Source organism: Eurosta solidaginis, chromosome 4 (genome assembly GCF_040869045.1).
Source record: "Eurosta solidaginis isolate ZX-2024a chromosome 4, ASM4086904v1, whole genome shotgun sequence".
In the NCBI taxonomy this organism is placed as follows: domain Eukaryota; kingdom Metazoa; phylum Arthropoda; class Insecta; order Diptera; family Tephritidae; genus Eurosta; species Eurosta solidaginis.
In genome coordinates, this window is record NC_090322.1 from 51053870 (window position 1) to 51072660 (window position 18791).

General features: G+C 39.5%; 1 protein-coding gene across 6 annotated transcripts in view; it reads right to left on the reverse strand.

Annotated features, from left to right (window-relative positions):
• Positions 1-18791, reverse strand: part of LOC137249732 (uncharacterized) — a 161658-nt gene that overhangs the window by 19108 nt on the left and 123759 nt on the right. For 5 of the 6 annotated variants that reach the window (XR_010952516.1, XR_010952515.1, XM_067781521.1 and 2 more), the window contains 2 exons: positions 9206-16224; positions 1622-3389 (listed from right to left, as the gene is read on the reverse strand). Coding sequence is in view for 4 of the 6 variants with exons in the window: in XM_067781521.1 (XP_067637622.1) it covers positions 1622-3389; positions 9206-16224 (8787 nt within the window). In the remaining 2 variants the exon portion in view is untranslated. The remainder of the gene's footprint in view (positions 1-1621; positions 3390-9205; positions 16225-18791) is intronic. The other variant, XM_067781522.1, reaches the window with a different exon arrangement.

Below are 18791 nucleotides of genomic sequence, written 5' to 3' on the forward strand. Positions count from 1 at the left end.
TTTTTAAAATTTGAAGTTTTTTCTATTTATTGTTATAAATACACTTGGGAAATGAAATGCCATTGATATAAAGCTCTTTTTTGCAAAGATATAGCTTATTTTATTCGTTCGCGACCCTTTTAAAAATCTTTTATATAAAAGTGGGAGTGGTCCTTAACCGATTTCGTTAATTTTTCTTCAAAGCATTCCTTATAGTAAAGGCAACCTCTCTGCCGAATTTTGTTACGATAGGTTTAACGATTTTTGATTTATGATTAATAATATTTGTCAAATTGATTTTATCACAAGTGGGCGGTGCCACGCCCATTTAAAAATTTTTTTTTTTTCAAATTTGTATCAGGAGTCTCAATATCAGTCCACACGTCAAATTTCAAAATTCTATGTGTATTATTTACTAAATAATCAGGTTTTTTGTGTTTTCCAAATAAAAAGTGGGCGTGGTTATCATCCGATTTCGCTCATTTTCAATACCAATCTATTCTGGGTCCGTGTACCAAATTTGGTGAAGATATCTCAATATCAAATTTTTTTCGATACTGATGATTTTGATATATGGAAGTATATATCTATCTCGATTCCTTTATACCTGTACAACCAACCGTTATCCAATCAAAGTTAATATACTCTGTGTGCAAAGCACTCTGAGTATAAAAATACCACGCAAACGCATAACGGGGGTACCCGTGTGTCCACTTACAAGTTTTTACCGTTACAAATGCACAGTAACAAAATTCATAAGTAAAAATGTTTACAGATTGTGTGCTGATCAGTGAGTTACTTACTGCGACAAGCTCGAAAAAACCAGTAACTGGATCCTGCTACCTATGTTATACTGAAACCCCCAAACCAAGAAGAAAAATGCGAAAAGCATGCAGCATCTGCAAAAAACCAATGTGTCTGGTACATTCGGTGACAAATTTTATCTGCACCGTTTGCGAGCAGAAAAATTAGTATATGTCCACAAAATACATTATTTTTTGTTTAAAGATTCATGTTTTCTAATATATTTTTACAATCCGCAATAAAAATATCCTATTAAAACAAATAAATTGTTAAATATTTGAAGAGTACACGGGTACCCGGTTATGTGTTCGCGTAGGTGTCGACTTTGGGAACTTATACCTGGGGAACCCCTCAACTGAAACCTGTAAGCGTTGACTTACAACGATACAGAAATACTGTAGTGTCCTAGATTAGAAGGTTCAACACTCTAGTGACAGTGGTTCTCACTAAAGTAGTTTAAAGTCGCAACTGGATACACGGGTACCCGGTTATGCGTTCTAGGTTTTATGCAGGGTAAAAGTACAACGCTTTGCGTTGCGAACAGGCAATAATTTTCAGAAAAGAATGAAGCACCCGTCAAGGCGTTGCCTGTTTTTTAGAATAGAACAAATTATAATTACAACCCTTGCGCAGCGTACAAAAAGTGTAACACTTTTGTCAGAAAAGAAAACGCTAACATAGCTGTAACTGTAAACCTTGCCACTTTGTTCGATAACATACATAAATTTTTGCGGCTCATCTCAGTTTAAGCGGCCGAAGTGGAAGGGTTAAACTCGAATGTTACACCCTTATTCCCTAACTTTAAGTATCAGTATTTAAATAAATAGTTTTTACTTACCTCATTTGCTTCAAAAGCCTCCGCTAGAATCTCTTCCGTGTAGACCTGAGGTTGTTGTTCTTGCAAGTCGATTGCCTCATATTCCGCTGGTATAATATCAGCTGCTGATGGTGGTGCCACCAACTCTGTAGGCATATGCACTGTAGCCACTTGCTGCTCTTGTAGGTGTTGTGCATCAACTAATGTCAAATGTTGAGGTTGATTTAGCAAAACAAATTGTGCAGTTTGCAATTGTGGTTGCAGTTGTTGTTGTAATTGTTGCTGCTGCTGCTGTACTTCTTGTATAACATTTTGTGCACATGATGGGTCAGGTTTTGCACTCAATCGACGTAATTTTTGCACGCCATGCCGTGATTTACGATTAGGCAACGGGTGCAATGGTGGGGGTTGCGATATCGATGGCGATTGTACTATTTGACACTGTTGTTGTTGTTGTAACTGTACAAGTTGTTGCTCTGCCGTCGCTGCGTATATTTGTTGAGTGTGTGTGTCAAATATTGATCCGGCCAAAAATGTGTTTCGAAAGATTTTATTGGGTGGTGGTGTATATACTTCTGAATAACTAAGACGTCGCTGCAATTGAGCTCTTGCCTCACTGCGTCGTTGTTCTTGTTGTTGTAATTCCATTAAATTTGTATAAGTAGCTGTGAGTCGTCGTTGCTGAATTTTTTGCAATTGTGTGCGACGTATATTCGTTGAATGAGCGCGTTTTTGTACTCTACTTGCAGCAATTGCAGATTTTGATGAGCTTGCCTGTTCTTGAGCGCTTAATGTGGGCGTGGACAGCGTGGTGGTGGCGCTTGGTGCATTTGCTAGACCATCGGATAGCTTTCGTTGACGCTGCTGTACCGTTATGCTACTGGGCAGAGTTATTGTATTGCCAATTTGTTTACGTCCTCCTGTGGCAGCTGCTGCTGGTGATAATTGTTTCTTTGCAAGCGCCAGTTGTTGTTGTAGCTTTTCCTGTTGTTCCCTTTGCTGTTGTTTCAGTTTTGGTTCGGCAATCGGCAGTAATGTGACACCCGAACCCAAGTTATATTTTGCATTTGCATGGGTTGCTGTGTGGAGCATTTGCTGCGTTGTGCCACTATCAATCGCCTGCGATTGCGGTTGTGTCTGCTGTATTATTAAATCACCTGGTGCTGCTTTAATTATGATCAAGCCAGGCTGTTGCTGCTGCTGCTGTGTTAATTGTTGTGGCTGCTGATTTGTAGAGAGTTTACCTTGTTGTAAATTTTGTGTGTTGTATGGGCTTTGAAATATTTGTTGTTGCAAAATTTGTTGGCCATCTGTACGCAAATGTGGCTCAGTTTCCGTGGACGAGGTCAATACGATTTGCATGTCACCCTGTGCCGCCATAAAATGCTCGTTGCCCAGAACAATCGGCATATTGCTAATGTCAAACATGACATTGGAATTAGTGTCTTGCTGTTGTTCAACGTTATCATCTGTTGGAGCATCAATTAATTTCTCTTTTCGTGTAATTTCTACATTTGGACACATTTGTTGTACATGGGCAACGGCATCTTGTTCGCCGGTAAAATCTAAGCTAGATGCGGTATGTTTTTGTTGGGACTGTGGCTTACCCTGCCCTGACCTCTCAATTACAAATGTTGGTATGGCTTCCTCTATGTTCGACTTTCGCTTTGCATTCGTTGATGTTGCACCAGTAGCCGATTTTGTTCCTAAAATATTGGCTATTTGGGTAGAAAGCGGATTGGCAACGTCTACGTTAATGCGGACTTTCTCCATGGGAGAGGCATTGCTGCTAAAAGAGTGGAAATAAATTTATGACATAAATTTATAATTCATTTTTTTTTTGTAAACAAAACTACATGAGAGAAATGTTGGTATTGCTCGTCGCCTTAACGCTGCGAGCCGCTTCCGGAAGCTACCGAATCAACATCCGATAAAGGACCATTATATCGACTGATATCACTCCTTTCTCCCTCATTCCATGGCGAATCTTCGCCTATCCACCCACCAACATGGCTTCCACAAAATGCATAGCACCGCCATCGCCCTAAACGCCATAACACTCAGATAAATTACGGACTAAATCAGGAAAAACCCCATCATCACAGGACAGTGCTCTTCGCGCTTCCCAAGGCAGTCGGTTCTATGTACCGGAGCGACTCGGGATTTTTCCCGGCCAAGGACTGTCATTTCAGTGTAACCACTGATACAACAACAACAACAAAAGCAGCGCTCTTAGTCCTCGACCTGTTAAAAGCTTTTGACACAGTCAACCACGGCACGATACTCCAAGACATAGAAGGCGCACACCTTGTCTAAAAATATGGGCCGCAAATTATATGAATGATCGGCAAGCGTCCGTTCAATTGAGAACGAGACCTCAAAGCCTAGGATAGTTAAACAGGCGCTGCCATATGGTGTTGTCCTATCCCCGACTCTGTTTAATTTCTATATATCAAAGCTTCCTTGTTGTTGTTGTTGTACCCCGAAGGCTTTGGGGAGTGTTATCGATGTGATGGTCCTTTGCCGGATACAGATCCGGTACGCTCCTGTAACACAGCACCATTAAGGTACTAGCGCGACCATCTCGGGAACGATTTATATGGCCACATTAAACCTTCAGGCCATCCCTCCCTACCCCACCCAGGGTCGCCAGAGCCTCGTTTGTTAGTGAAACGGGATTCGCCGGTCGAAGGTGAGGTTGACAATTGGGTTGGAGAAGCTATATATTGCGCTACACAACCCCTTGAATCAATCAAAGCTTCCTTCCCCACTAGAAGTATTTACAATCATTTCCTATGCCGACGACTCCACGATTATGGCAACGAAACCTGACCATTCAATAGATGAATTAATTTCTCAAATGAACAGCTATCTCGTCCGTCTTTCTAGTTTCTTCACCTCGCACAACCTGGCATTATCACCGACAAAATCCACGGTCACTCTGTTTACGACGTGGAAGGAACGCATGAGGCAAATATTGGACGTTCACGTCGCACTATGGCGCCTTTGGAGTTTTTTCTTTGCAAAAATTATAACTTTTGAACTAATGAATTATACTGCACCTGAAAGCTAATTATTTAGACTTTGGACAGTTTAAAATACAGAGTGCCAGAGTAACAGGGTGCTTCACAATAATTCGTCAAAATTGAAAAATTGTAGAAAAATACAAACAAAAAACACATTTGTTAAAAACTGAAGGACAAACTTTGAAATTTATTTTATGAGGATGTATTTGAACATGAAATCAGATAAACTTATGATTTGTATGAAGGAACGTGGCTCTACCCACTTATGATTAAAAGTTTTGTCTTAGTAGCAAGGTTATCAATCTCCACCAAACTTGATGGACGCATTACTCCTTTTAAGATGTTATACACTTATAAAAGTGAAATGTGTACGCTAGGGGATAAGTATATAAACATTGCTTGAAAATTCATTGTAGAAATTTACTTACATATTTTTGAAAAATTCAAAAACCAAATATTTTATTAGTACTTAACTAAGAAAAATTATTAAAAGTCGTCCAATATTATTGAATTTGAGCCAAAGATGAACAACTAATAAATTTTTGAGCACTGCCCACTTATGATAAACAGTTTTATCTTAATAACCGCTTTACCAATTTTATTGATTTCTGTAAAAATTTATTACTCTTCCGATAGCGAAAGCCTAAGCTTTAAAATAAATATACATAAAGGGTGCTTCAAAACTCATCTTAAAATTTGATAAATTTTAAAAAGATGTAAAAACTAAAATTATATGATTATAATTACTAAATGAAATAACTGTATTATTTATAATAAATAATAAACTTGTATTTATTGATTTCTTTTTTTTTTTCAATAAAATAACAAAACTAAGTACTAAATAATTTTTTTGTTGTGATAGAAAAAGGTGGATCATTTATTTAGTCTTAACGTAGTCTTCGCAACTTGAAAATATATCTAACAAGGAAACCATTTCTGAGCTATAGGTGTCTGTAAGATCTTTTTGTGATCTTAGATGTCTCATGGATGATATGACTGGATCAGAAGAGATGGCCAACATGTTGAAAGGGTCTTCGTTTTGTCTAACTCGTGAGATTTTGCAAGCGTTAGTACTTCTATATCTTTTGTAGTCCTTGTTTTTAGATTCTTGAGCTTCTTCAGACAATTTTCATAATGGTAAACACTGGTGTTCTATTAAATCTTTTCCATGGGCCAAAATTTTATGTACCGTTGGTGTGAGCTTTTTCTCAGGATACTTTTGGAGCAGCAGCTCTGCAGTTTTCGATGCATATTCTCCAAATTTAGGTCCATCAACTTTTGCATGGCAATTTAAAATATTTAAAATTACTCCCAATTGTTGGACAATATCTCTATCATCACTGGAGTCGAGCAGTCATTTGATCGTGTTCAAAAAATCTTCTTGAGGAGTTTCCGTCCTTTGTGTTGCCGTATCCATACTTTGGGCAGTCAACTCTCAGGCCAAGCTCTTTATAGAATGCATCTTAAATAATTTTTTTTCTAACGTTTTGATTTCCTTAGATGTTGCATTGTCGTCGAAAACTTCTCTTTGTTGTGGTAGTGTATAAGCCAGTTTCAAAACGATTCCATGCACCTTATCCTCGCATGCAAAGGAGATATTCCATACTCATAATTTAGTTCGTCAATAATTGAATCATCAAGATTTTCAAAGTCTTTTTGACTCTTCTTACAGATTGGACATTTCAATGTAGATGATGTGTTTTTTAGTAAGTTTAAAACTTTTCCATCGGCCATTGTTAGAAGAAAATCAAGCTTTATGATAATAACATTCCCGTCTTTGATTTCAATTATTGTTGGTTCTAATTTTGCGATTTGATGTTTTATATCCCTCACTGTAGCTTTTATGAGTTCTCATATTTAAATAATATCGGCCGGCACCATTTAACTGATGACGGCCGTGGATTTTTCCAATATTCTGAAGCTTCATCTTTTAAACGGAGGGGAACAATAGAAGCCATAAACATATTACCATCTGTAATTGTTCCATCGTCTACATTTATTCTTTGTCCTGATGATCCATCTCAGCCCCATTTATTTATCAATTTTAGGCTTTTTGGCAGTGATTTCAACTTTTCTTCAGAAAAACTTTTCAAGAGTCGCATAGACGTATGATCCATTAAGTTTTGGAGCTCAACTTCAGCTGATACCTCGGTTATTTTGACTCTTGGAGGAACTGCTTCCTTCTTGGCTTGAGTGATTTGTTTGTATCCAAGGAAAAGATCGGCATTATGTTGCAATAATGACTCACGCAATATATTATATTTATCCTTCGATAACCAGAGATCTATAAACAGCGCCAAAGACTCTTCGGGGGTGTATCTCCTAGGTAGCACATTTGGGGGTGTGGGAATGCTGTTTTTGATCCTTCTCAGTCGCACTGGACTTGCTAACGCAACTGCTCCTATGATATGAGACCTCGTGTTTTCTTCGTCCTTTTTATATTTAAGAGCAAATGCTTCTAAGGGATGAGTCGTGGCGATAGTTCTAGTATAATCTGACAGCTGCCTTTTCCTTGTGTAGGTCGAACATTCTTCTATGGGTTTTCTTGGTCTTCCTCTAGTTCGATTGGTTAATGTGCTAGGCATTTCTTCGTTCAAAAAACGTTTAAGGGCTAACCAGCTTTCATGCTTACTTATAAGCCTTGAAGTAGAACGACCGACTACTTGCCTTTTTCTTTGTATTGGAATGTAGAGTAAGCCAATTTTTTCTTTCAAGTCTTCGTCTTCTTTGTTGTATGCTTCATTTGGTAATTCTGTCATGTCAAATGAAATCGCAGCTGGACTCAGGTAGGCCTTATGAATTCAGGTAACTGAATATTTAGCAAATACCTATTGTAAATTTCAGGGTGACCTATTTTGTCCTTTTTTTTATTTTTCATCAAAGTTCGAAAAAGGTCCTAAAAATAGGCTTTTCGAAAAACAGGTAGATCTGACAACTTTTATAAAAAAAAAAAACAAATTTTATGTTTTGCTTCAACCTAGAATTAAATATCCTTTCGGTATAATATAAGAAAGCAGTAGGAGGCCGTTTTATTTAGAGACAAAACAATTTTTAATACAACAAGAAAGAACAAAAACCAAAAATTTTTCTAAGTGTTAAAAAGTAATCAACTTTGAGCGTCTCTACCTCCTAAAATATCATTTCATTTTTAATAGGAGTTATATATTCGTAATCCCTGGAAAATTTTGTATTAAATACATGTATTAGGTCGGCGACCACCGTGGTGTGATGGTAGCGTGCTCCGCCTACCACACCGTAGTCCCTGGGTTCAAACCCTGGGCAAAGCAACATCAAAATTTTAGAAATAAGATTTTTCAATTAGAAGAAAATTTTTCTAAGCGGAGTCGCCCCTCGGCAGTGTTTGGCAAGCGCTCCGGGTGTATTTCTGCAATGAAAAGCTCTCAGTGAAAACTCATCTGCCTTGCAGATGTCGTTCGGAGTCGGCATAAAACATGTAGGTCCCGTCCGGCCAATTTGTAGGGAAAATCAAGAGGAGCACGACGCAAATTGGAAGAGAAGCTCGGCCTTAGATCTCTTCGGAGGTTATCGCGCCTTACATTTATTTATTTATTTACATGTATTAGGTTTATCGAACGCTTTCATGAAATTTTTGATTTTTGCCAGGCTTTTCGGGCAGAGGCGCCATAGTGCGTCGATGGTGTCATGCTACCGACCGTCAGTCACCCAAAGATGTTAGGAGTAGCGTTCGATAATACTCTAACCTTCAAGGCGCATGTCACCGAATTTGTATCTAAAGTAAAAAGCCGCAACAAAATTCCCAAGTCGCTTGCCGCACCTGGGGAAAAGATAAAGAGACGTTGCTAACCACGTACAAAGCAATTGGCCGGCCGCACACCGTCACCAGTTTGGTCGCCTGGTCTTAAAACTACATACTGGAAAAGGCTACAGGCCTGTGAAAATGCTGCAATCAGAACTGCTACAGGATGTCTCCTATGACCCCGGAACACCACCTACATTTACGAATCACCCTGGGCCCAACTGCGTTCTGGATAATGTATCAGGTTTAATTAACTCTTCCTTGTCCAGAATCAACCCCGACATACGTAATGTACGTCTTGCATGCGATGTGTCCACATATGACACCAACCATCTCTTCAATTGTAATGTGGAACCAACGCCTCTAACACCAATCTCACTATGGTTCGCCCCTGTTGAAACTGCCAGTTTCCTTGGAATCCCGTTAGAGGACTTTCATTACAATTTTATGAGTGGTTGCGAAGCACTGTTAACACAACAACAACAACATAAAGGACCATTAGCATCGATAACCACCGGGGACTGCCCTTAATACTATTTAAAATAAAAAATTACACAACACCGAAACCGATTTTTCTTCAAACCAAATCTGACAACGGATGACCTAGTTTTCATTCATTCATTTCATTTAATTATTCATTGAAAGTATCTCTTTTCTAGCTATAATACTTTCGATTCACAAGTAGAAGACATACATTTCAATTTTTTGTATCTGAAATGCTTGAATCTGATATGTGGCTAATATTTGTAGGGACCATATATAAATTCCTACAGAAACACAAACATTTATAAATATACTTACGCTGAGTTATCTGCTTTGGGTTGATAATCATAGGTGGAGTCAAGTTGCTGATTCAACGTAACATCAATCACATGTGGAGAGTTGTTTAAGTTTGGTTCATTATTCGCTGCAGCTTCCACTATATGGCCACCATCCACTAACATCTCTTCTTGTTGCAAAACACCTTCCACAGGCTGCTGGTCCTCAACGGGGGAGTACGCCACAAGGTCATCAGCATTGGAAACATCATCTGAATGGAAACTGGGCGATTCAGTGTTAACTGACTCTTCTTCAACAACACTATCCTCGATTGTTGTTGTTGCATCGTTATACGCAGGTATTTCTGTTGACTGTTGATGATGGTAATGTTGTTGATACACTGGATCAACGACAATTTGGTCATTGCCAATAACAAGAGAATTTGTTTCTGCATTAGTTGGCAATTGTAGCTGTGATTGTACTCTTGTGTCATAATTTAGGTCAGGTTGTTGCTCGCTATTTTCAACCGTTGGTTGAGGCTGAGATATAATCTCATTACAACTATTGCTGCTGCCGCTATGATCTTGTACGCTGTGCGCCAATCCTGTAGTTGAGTTCTCTACTTCATTTGCTGCTGAAGGAACGCCAACAACACTCGCATCAGCATAATTTGATTCAATTTTTCTACTTTTCGCTCCTTGCTCCCACTCGTCATTGTCGATTGAGTAAGCACTTTTTCTGGATTCCAGACTCATTTGAATAGCGCTTGCATTTCGACGTGGCGTTATTTTTATGCCACCGCGTCGTTTGCGTGAAGATCCGGTTTTATTTGGAGTTTCTTCAACAAAAGCTCCATCCGATTGATCCAGGTGCTGTTTTGGAGGTGTGTCTATCAGATTCTCAGTTGGTGTTGCTAAATCGCGAGTTGGTTGTGAACTTTCGTACAATCGCTGCTCGGTTGTTAACTCGTCGTTGCTCACATTGCTAGCTATTAATGGCTCTGCGGTAAGAACATAAGTTGTGCTTGCTTCAGCTTCATTTAACTTTTCTGTTGATTTTTTAGGCTTCTTTGATTTTCGTGGATTTATACGAGGAGTGAGTGTTTTTTGTGGTAGCTTGCTTTGATTTTCCTCACATTCCCCTTTGGTTGCTTCAGTTTGTGAATTGGTCAAATCTGATACATGCATATATTCAAAAGATTTTTCTGTTTGTTGTCTTGTCGTTCGAAGTCTTCTACCGTCCTCGCTGACTCTGCTAATATCTTGAACATTTGCGCCGATGGCACCTTTTGGCGTGCAGCTTGCTTCATATTCTGACGACACATTTGATTTATTCCGTTCAGCGATTGTACGTCGCTTTTGCGTTCTGGTTACCGTAGGCTCCGCATCGCCTTCATGCCCAGAAAGTGGCTCATGTGGCGGACTCTCAATGAAATCGTCATCAGAAACAGTATCTTCAGTTTCACCATCCTCGATGCGTCCGCTGTTATATCCATCGGCAGAGCCAGACTTATCGGCTTCGTTATTTAATCGTTCAGCATAATCTTCGGATTCTTCTTGCTCGTCGTTATTTAATTGTGTTTGTTCGTCAGCTACAATGTTTTGTACAGCATTATTTTCTGCAGGCTGCGACTCAACATTTTCTCCAGGTGTAGGTTCATTTGGTACCTCATCTTCATTTTGAAAACCTGCCTCTTCCCCAAGCATTTCAGTATGGTTTTGTGTTTCTGTATCTTCTCCAAGCCACTCAGTTTGTTGGTTATTGTCTGTCCCTTCAAAAAGTATTTCAGCAGGTTTTCGCATTTCTGCTCCTTCTCGAACGGCCTTAGCTTGGTTTTGTATTTCTGCTACTTCACCAACTAAGTCTGCTTGCTTGCGTATTTCTGCCTCCTCACTACGTGACTCATACTCGCTGCGTACTTCTGCGTCTTCGGCAACTGTTTCAGCTTGATTTGGTGTTTCTGCCTCTTCGCTCAACATCTGAGTTTGATTAAGAGTTTCGAGCTGCTCGCTATGCATTTTAGTTCGATATCCATTCACAGCCCCTTCGCTTAATGTATCTTCATTAAGCACCTCACCTTGAATACTCATTTCATTCTCTTCGCGAAGTACCTCGCTTTGTTCTTTGTCTTCATAACTAAACTCTGCTTGGTTCCGCATTTCTGTATCTGCGCCTCCTCTCCAAGTCTGTGCAACAACCGTTTCAGCACTATCGGCTTGCTCATTTTCAGTAATTGGGTTATCCATATCATAAACTTCATAACTGTGTGTTTCTGTCTCAGCTCCCGTCCTGCCGTGCTCCTCGATGCCTTCATTTCGAACATTTTGATTGCACTCCCCTGACACTTCTCCAAGTCTTTCATAGCCAACAGCAGCTGCTTGCTCAGACTCTTCATACATACAGTTTTCTACCGTTGATTTTCCAGGATTTTCCATGTCCTCGTCATTACTTTCCGCTGAGAGCTGAGACATATTTTCTCCCCCTCCCTCACCTTTATCTTCCACTCTTTGCTCATAAATTTTCTCGCTCTCATTTTCATCTAAACCTTCCCACGGCTGCTGAGGAATTTCTTCTTTCTCATGTTCATCTGCACTGTATTCTGTTTGTTCAGGCTTTTGTTCGTATACATCTTCACCACCAACTTCTTCCGTTGGCACATAGATCGGTTCGTTTTGAGTTTGATCTTCCACGAGCTTTTCATCATGCACTGGTTTTTCTGCTTCCAACAAATGAGTCGTATATTTTGGAACTTCATTTGGTTTATGTGCGTTTTCGTCATTTGCGTACAAACCTTTCACTGGGAGCTCACTATTTATTTCCTTCTCATTCTCATTAACAACTTCTATGGCTTCTTCAACAAATTTTTCTTCCGCAGCTTCTTCAACAGCAAGATCGCTTGATCTCTCCCTCAATAAATGTGCTGCATAGTTTTGCCCTTGACTGCCATCAGTTGTATTTGTTTCTAATAAACACTCGGTGGGTGTCATCAACCTACCAGTCACAGCTGGCAAACGCTCATCATCCAACATTGATGTGGGTGACCCAAATTCAGCTCCAGCTTCGGAAATGCATACCGAACTATTATCGTCGGTTGGCGAGGTAATGCGACTTGATGGTAGTTCGTGTTGCTCATCTGCTACATCCTCGTTGTGCAGCGCTGTGTCAGCTGGCAAGTACTCATCCGTAGCTCCTAAGGATTGCTCAGGTACCTGCTCCTGCTCTGCAGACAGTTCTGCTGGGGACTCGTGTAAAGATGCCTCTGTATCTTGTTCAGCGTTTAAAAGCACACCATGAACTTGATTGGATGCAGCATATATATTTTCGATTTCGCTGTCGGCAGCTTCTTCTTCTGGCTCTTCATGAGTTTCGTTTTCATTAACGGTATTATCTTCTGCATCTGCTTGCATACTTATGATTTCCTCAAAGCTTTCTTGTTGGCTCTCTGGCGCTCTCTCAATATCATCTGTCTCTTTCTCTATATTCTCTAGCTTTCTTTTATCAACCTCTGTCTCTCTATTAATGCCCTCTGGATCTTTCACCATATTCAGCTGCTCACTAATTTCTTCTTGTTCTTTTAATTCGCTCTCCCGTTCTTGTTGACTTTCCGCATGTCTCTGCAAATTTACCGGGTCTTTCGTCCTCAAATCCTTTACGATTTCTTGTTCTAGCTCAACACTCTCTGCTTCCATCTCAATATGCTCTGGCTCTTCTACAGTAATCTGGGTCTCCAACGCAATATTCCCTTGCACTCTCTCATTATGCTCTGGCTCTTCTTTTGTTCTCAAATCGTTTGCAATTTCTTGTTGGCTTTCTGCCTCTAGCTCAACATTCTCTGCTTCCATCCCAATATTCTCTGGCTCTTCTACAGTAATCTGGGTCTCCAACGCAATACTCCCTTGCACTATCTCATTATCTTCTGGCTCTCTGTCAATATTATCTGTGTCACGCTCAATATTATCCGCCTCCTTATCAATATATTCCGTCTCATTCGCAATATTCTCTCCTTCCACGTCCTTCTCAATATCCTCTGCAGCTCTCTCAATATACTCAACGGCCTTCTCAATACCATCTTCATCATTCTCAATATAATCTGGCTCTCTGTCAACATCCACCTGCTGCCTGAGTGTTTCTTGTGCGCTCAAGCCGTTTCCGTAATGATTCAGCAGCTCTACACTATTATTTACGTATTTTATGCCTTCGTCGAATTGCACTGGACACACAAAATCATTTTCTTCGCCTTGTTCTTCACCTTCTACTTGATTGCTCTCTAAGTTGCTATTGTCCCTATCTTCTTGCTGTACATCTAAAACGCCACCGTTAATTTCAACGTTTTCGCTTCTTTGCTGTTCATTACTGTCCTGGCTCGGTGATACGTTCTTTGAAGTCACTAATAAGCCATTATTAACAGTTTTGACTTCAAATCGAGATTCATCGCTGCAAACACTTGGTTCGTGAAGTTCCAAATTTTCCTCATTTCTCTCACTTTCATTTTCAGCATTACGAGCAACGTCAGCGACGCCGGCAGTTGTCATTTGATGCTCTTTTTCTTCAATACTTTGCGGTAACTGCTGCTCCACTTGAGATAATCCAACAATTCCACTTATCTCGCTCTCAGCACATTCTGCAGCATTTTTGGCATTATCACTTTCTTCAGAACCATGTTGTTGTGGTTGTTCATCTCTTAGCTCGCTTGCTTCAGCAACAGTTGCGGAATCTTCCTCCGCTTTTAGCTCAGTATAATCTGGCGATTTTGCGCGGGGGGCCACAGCAGCAACATTTTCCAATCCGGCGGCTAATGCATATATTAAGCTGCCACTGCCATCATCTGTAGTGTTGCGCGCACGATTTCGCGATTTAAAGATACGTTTGCCACGCTCTTTAATAGGCAAACCTTTCACTGACAAATCTTCTTTACTGCTGCCGCCATATGAGTGTGTACGCGCAACAACGGCAGGTATTGTATCTGCAGTTTGTTCGAGCAGCATTTCAATATCAAGCGCTAGCTGTTGATCTCTTTTCTCAGTAGAACGCTGTCTCTCGCTCGCTGGTTCTGACTGTGCTAGAACGCCATTATTTGCTTGGGAAGTGCGTTGTTGCACTTTATCGGGTGATAGATATTTCTTTTTAAAATCAGCGATCGATTTTAAAGTATCACTACATGAATCGTCTTCTTGAAAATCAAAACAATCGGTGATTAGGTGCGGCTGTGGTTGCACGGCGGCGGCGGTAGCACTAGGCTGCGGACGTTCCTCCTCTTTTATGTGTTGGGGCGAGAGTGGTAGCACTTGCGGTGCTTCCAGCGGCTCAGCAAGACTCGGTTCCTTTTCCACTTTTGTGGTTATAGTTTCAGGCAAAATAGTTTTTATTTGCTCTATAGCGCTTCTTTGCCTTCTACTGCATCTTTGTAGTCTTTTTTGACGACCGTTGGCAGGCGTCAGTTCACTAAGCTCTTCAGCTTTTATATCCCCATCAAGCGGCGGTGGCTGATGTGGTTTATTTTCAACGTTTGAAACATTTTGATCGCCATCATAAATGAGCTCACAAGTGCTAACAAAATTAGATTTCAGGTCATTTGAAGTTCTTTCGCCTGCACTTCCTCTTCCTCTATTGTGTTTCAGCTTTGGTGTATATGAAATTATATCTGGCTCTATCTTGGTTTCTATGCTATCCTCTAGCTGCATAGCACGCTGCAACTCCGCTTCTATGTCCACCTCTACTTTATGATTATCCAACAAATCGGTTTCAATAAGGACCTCACCTGCATCACTGGCGATCGCCGGCTTTGTTTCCGCTGTTCCACCATTTACACAAAGTGCATCGTCATTTATGCTGTCTTCGATTATAATTGTCTCACCGCTGTTTGGTGGAACCACCGCTACAACAACCACTGAATCGATACTGCTGCTGCTGCTATTATGGTTCACACTATTGTCCATAGGCGTGACAGCTGCTGGCGTAGTCGGTACAAAGTCACTTATAAATTCCTTCAGCACCGCATCGCGTCGATCTTTCTTCGGTATATTTCGTATACGATTTTGTTTGGAAGTGTGCGGTCCATTGTTACATATTGCTGTATTAGTCGGCGTTAAGATGTCATATGCCATATTATCTTGCTGTTTGAATGGGCACGTCGTCCGATCTGTACTCAACCTGCCCACTTTGGATTGAGTTTTCGCTGCTGCATGCTCATCACCACATCTATCCGCCAATTCATCATCTTTCTCAAAATCACTCCAGTCAGCCAATAAGCGTTGCCTTATCTCCTCAGCTGTATTTGTTGCTGGATCCTGTGTTGCGCTACCAGCAGCGTCTTCAGCACTATCCAAATTATGCTTCCTTGGACTGCATGTCATTAGTCTGCTCTCTTCCGAAATTGAATTATCAGTGGTATCATCATCCATGCTCATATTCAGTCTATCTTTTGGTGAAGACGCCACTGGCACGCGATCCGGCAATGTAATCTCTCCTACATCAGCATCAATGCGTAAAGACGAACGAAGTTTGTGGTGTAATGTGGTAGCAGCGGTTGCATCAACGGTGCATGTTGGTATCGCACTACTTCTTGGTGCACTTTTCCTGCGACTTTTTAAATGTGTTGTATTATTGATATCTAATTTGGTAGCATGCGCTGTGCTGTTGTCAATTAATGTTGTCGGACTTTTGTTGTTTCCGCGTTTAGTTGTTGCTGCGGGCGTGGTTTTTATAGCAGTGACAACAATCGCATGCGCGCTCGCTTTAGGTGCGTTCGTTGTAGTTATTGTAGCTGACGCTGTTTTTAAAGTTGCGGGTGTTACACCAAAACCTCCGCCACCAGCACATGCACCATTGCCACCACCAGCAGCACTATGTGTACGTCGATGTAGTATCATAACATTTTGTCGTTGGCTTGAAAAGTTGCATAAATTGCACCGATAAAAATTTGTTTCCGGTGTTGCTGCATTCGTTGGGTTGCTTAGCGGTATTATCGGTGAGGGTTGTGTTTTCGCGCCATCTGGAGTGTGTATTGTTGGTACTAATGTCGTGCGTTGTGGTGTTATGTTTAGTATCTTTGTTATAGAATCCTGTAATTAAAAAAAAAAAAAAAGAGGGACAAGATAAATGTAAACAAAATGAGAAAGAAAAAACGGCTTTATAATAAAGATAAAATAAGTATTTTTAGAACTCTCAAATAAGAACTTCACAACAACGTTGATATAATTTTATGGATCTTGGCAAGCTTATACCTTTTTAGAGGCTGAGAAGACCGAAAGAAACTCAAAGGCAAATGGATTACTCGTAAAGAATGGCATACATTGTTTACTATATGTGATCTGGCCTATGAAAAGGTGGTTTATGACTCAAAAAAGAAATTGCGAGAAACAGCTGTTAAAGATAAACAATGCATTTCTTCAGTTTCTTATTAGTTTTTCTTTTGCATTATGAACAGTCATGCCCAAAAGGCAACCAAAAAAGGCAAAAGAGTATAAATGAGATAAGCTCGTGTGTGTATATAAAGAGCGATGTTTTTTCAATGCAAAGCACAAACAAGTTTCTGACCGAAAAAAAATCGTGTGAGTGCTCAGATTTAAAAGCAATGCTGAACGAGTAGGACGTGTGTCGCTTGTGAATAATGTCTGTCAGGGCATTTTTTAAGGATTTTTCACTAGGTGGCCAAAAGAAAAATATCTCCTCGACATGACTGACCATACCGGTCAGCTTTTGAATATTGCCATTTTTGGTCAAAAAAAAAACATGCTGTGGCAACCGTGGTTGTGACTCACTCATACCAAAACATTTGCAATAAAACAAGTAATCCCAGGAATAGTTATTTTTCATATCCAATTTATTACATACTTGGCCAAAATTTTTTTATTATATGCTGACAAAAAACCCTCGAGCACGTGCAGAATTTGTAGAATTTATATATGTCACGGAAGTCGTGAGTACCTATGTTCTTTTCCATATAAATCCTCATTGATAGTATATTTGATGAACTATCATTAGAGTTGGGATTCTACCGGGTATTTACCATTTTTATGGGTAAATACCGGGAAAATACCCGGAATATTCCTTTTTTGTATCTTTTTTTGCGTATTTAAAAATCGTTTGAATCGAGGCTGCTTGGAATTACAATTCAGCAATTAAATTTATACGGCATTTGAAATTAAAAAAATTTCGTTTTTATTTTAAACAAACAACCCAGCAAACACTCGGAGTCAACAATTAGTCTGAAAGGAGTCCAAACTTTGGATCGTTTGCACTCGTTATGAACTCATTTAGGAACCTGAAGCGAATGCTATATGCTTATATTTTGCCTCTAACATAAGTCTTATACAGACCTTCTTCCGATATCATATATGAGCCTTATTGGCGTCATATACTGCTAATTTTGAGCCTTTTAATGACACTACTTCAGGGCTTTTAGGAAGAATTTTTGACATATATCCGAAGCGGAAAACATAGGGGAGAATGTGATAAAACTCACATGATGATAAGATAGAAATGAAATAAGTATTAGTTGAGTTAATTATTTATTTAGAATAAATTGTCGCAGAAAAATTTCAGAGTTTTTTTCCGGAGCTGCCTAGTTTACTAATTCTAATATTTTTCGTTTGTTTATAATTTCATCAAATCGGAGTCATAAAAGACTCTAAGGTGATAGCATTTTTGAAGCTTTTGAACCATATTAAACTCCAGAACTGTAAGAGAATATTTATAAGGGACACATATTTACCCAAACAAACAGGCTCACGGCGCTCATAATTTAAGAATCCGAAACGAATCCAAAATAAGTGGGCAATATAGGAATCAGAAAAGCGTCGAAACGCGTAGGAGGGTAAAAGAAAATTTAATGTTTGCCTTTTATTTAACGGCCTAAAAGCTCCTAATCTTGCATGCAAAAATTATCATTTATCAACTATTTATGTTCGTCACAGCGAGTTTGGAACAAATTTTGAAACTTACGATCACTGTTCATTTTAATACAAAATGAATTACATTTGTACATTATTTTTACCCTTCCTATTCTTTTATCGTATAATAGGCCGGGTCGATTTATGGGGAGGCAAAAAAATCGCCCATTGATCTGTGAAAATCATATTCTAGGGATCAAAATAAGAAACTTTGCCGAAGGAACCATACCTCTAAAACGAATTCTGATGCCCCCCTTTGGGTCGAACTTGCAAATTTTGAAAAATCCCACTTTGAAATGCCTATGTTTTTTTTTATTTTTGGAGTTTATTTTTCTCTTTAGAAATTTATTTAGTCAGAACATATGTAAATGAAAAAATGAATTTAACTTAGTAATAGAAAAGAAATTAAAAAATTATTAGAAATTAGCGTTTTTACAACCCCCTTTTAAAAGCAAGGCATCACTGTGATGCATTTGCATGTCGTAAACATAGTTGTGTGGGTTTTTTATTCAACCATTTTAAAAAATGAAGGTATCACTGTGACACAATTGCAGATCGTAAAATTACTTGTGTGGTTGTTTTTAAGCCACCACAAGACACAGCAGGTAGAATTAAAATTGCCCCTACCCAAAAGTTCGACCCTATAATACGATTTTCACAGAGCAATGAGCGATTTTTAAATCGACCCGCCCTATTGTATAAGCATCTTTTTTAGGCTCAAATGATTTACGTTAATA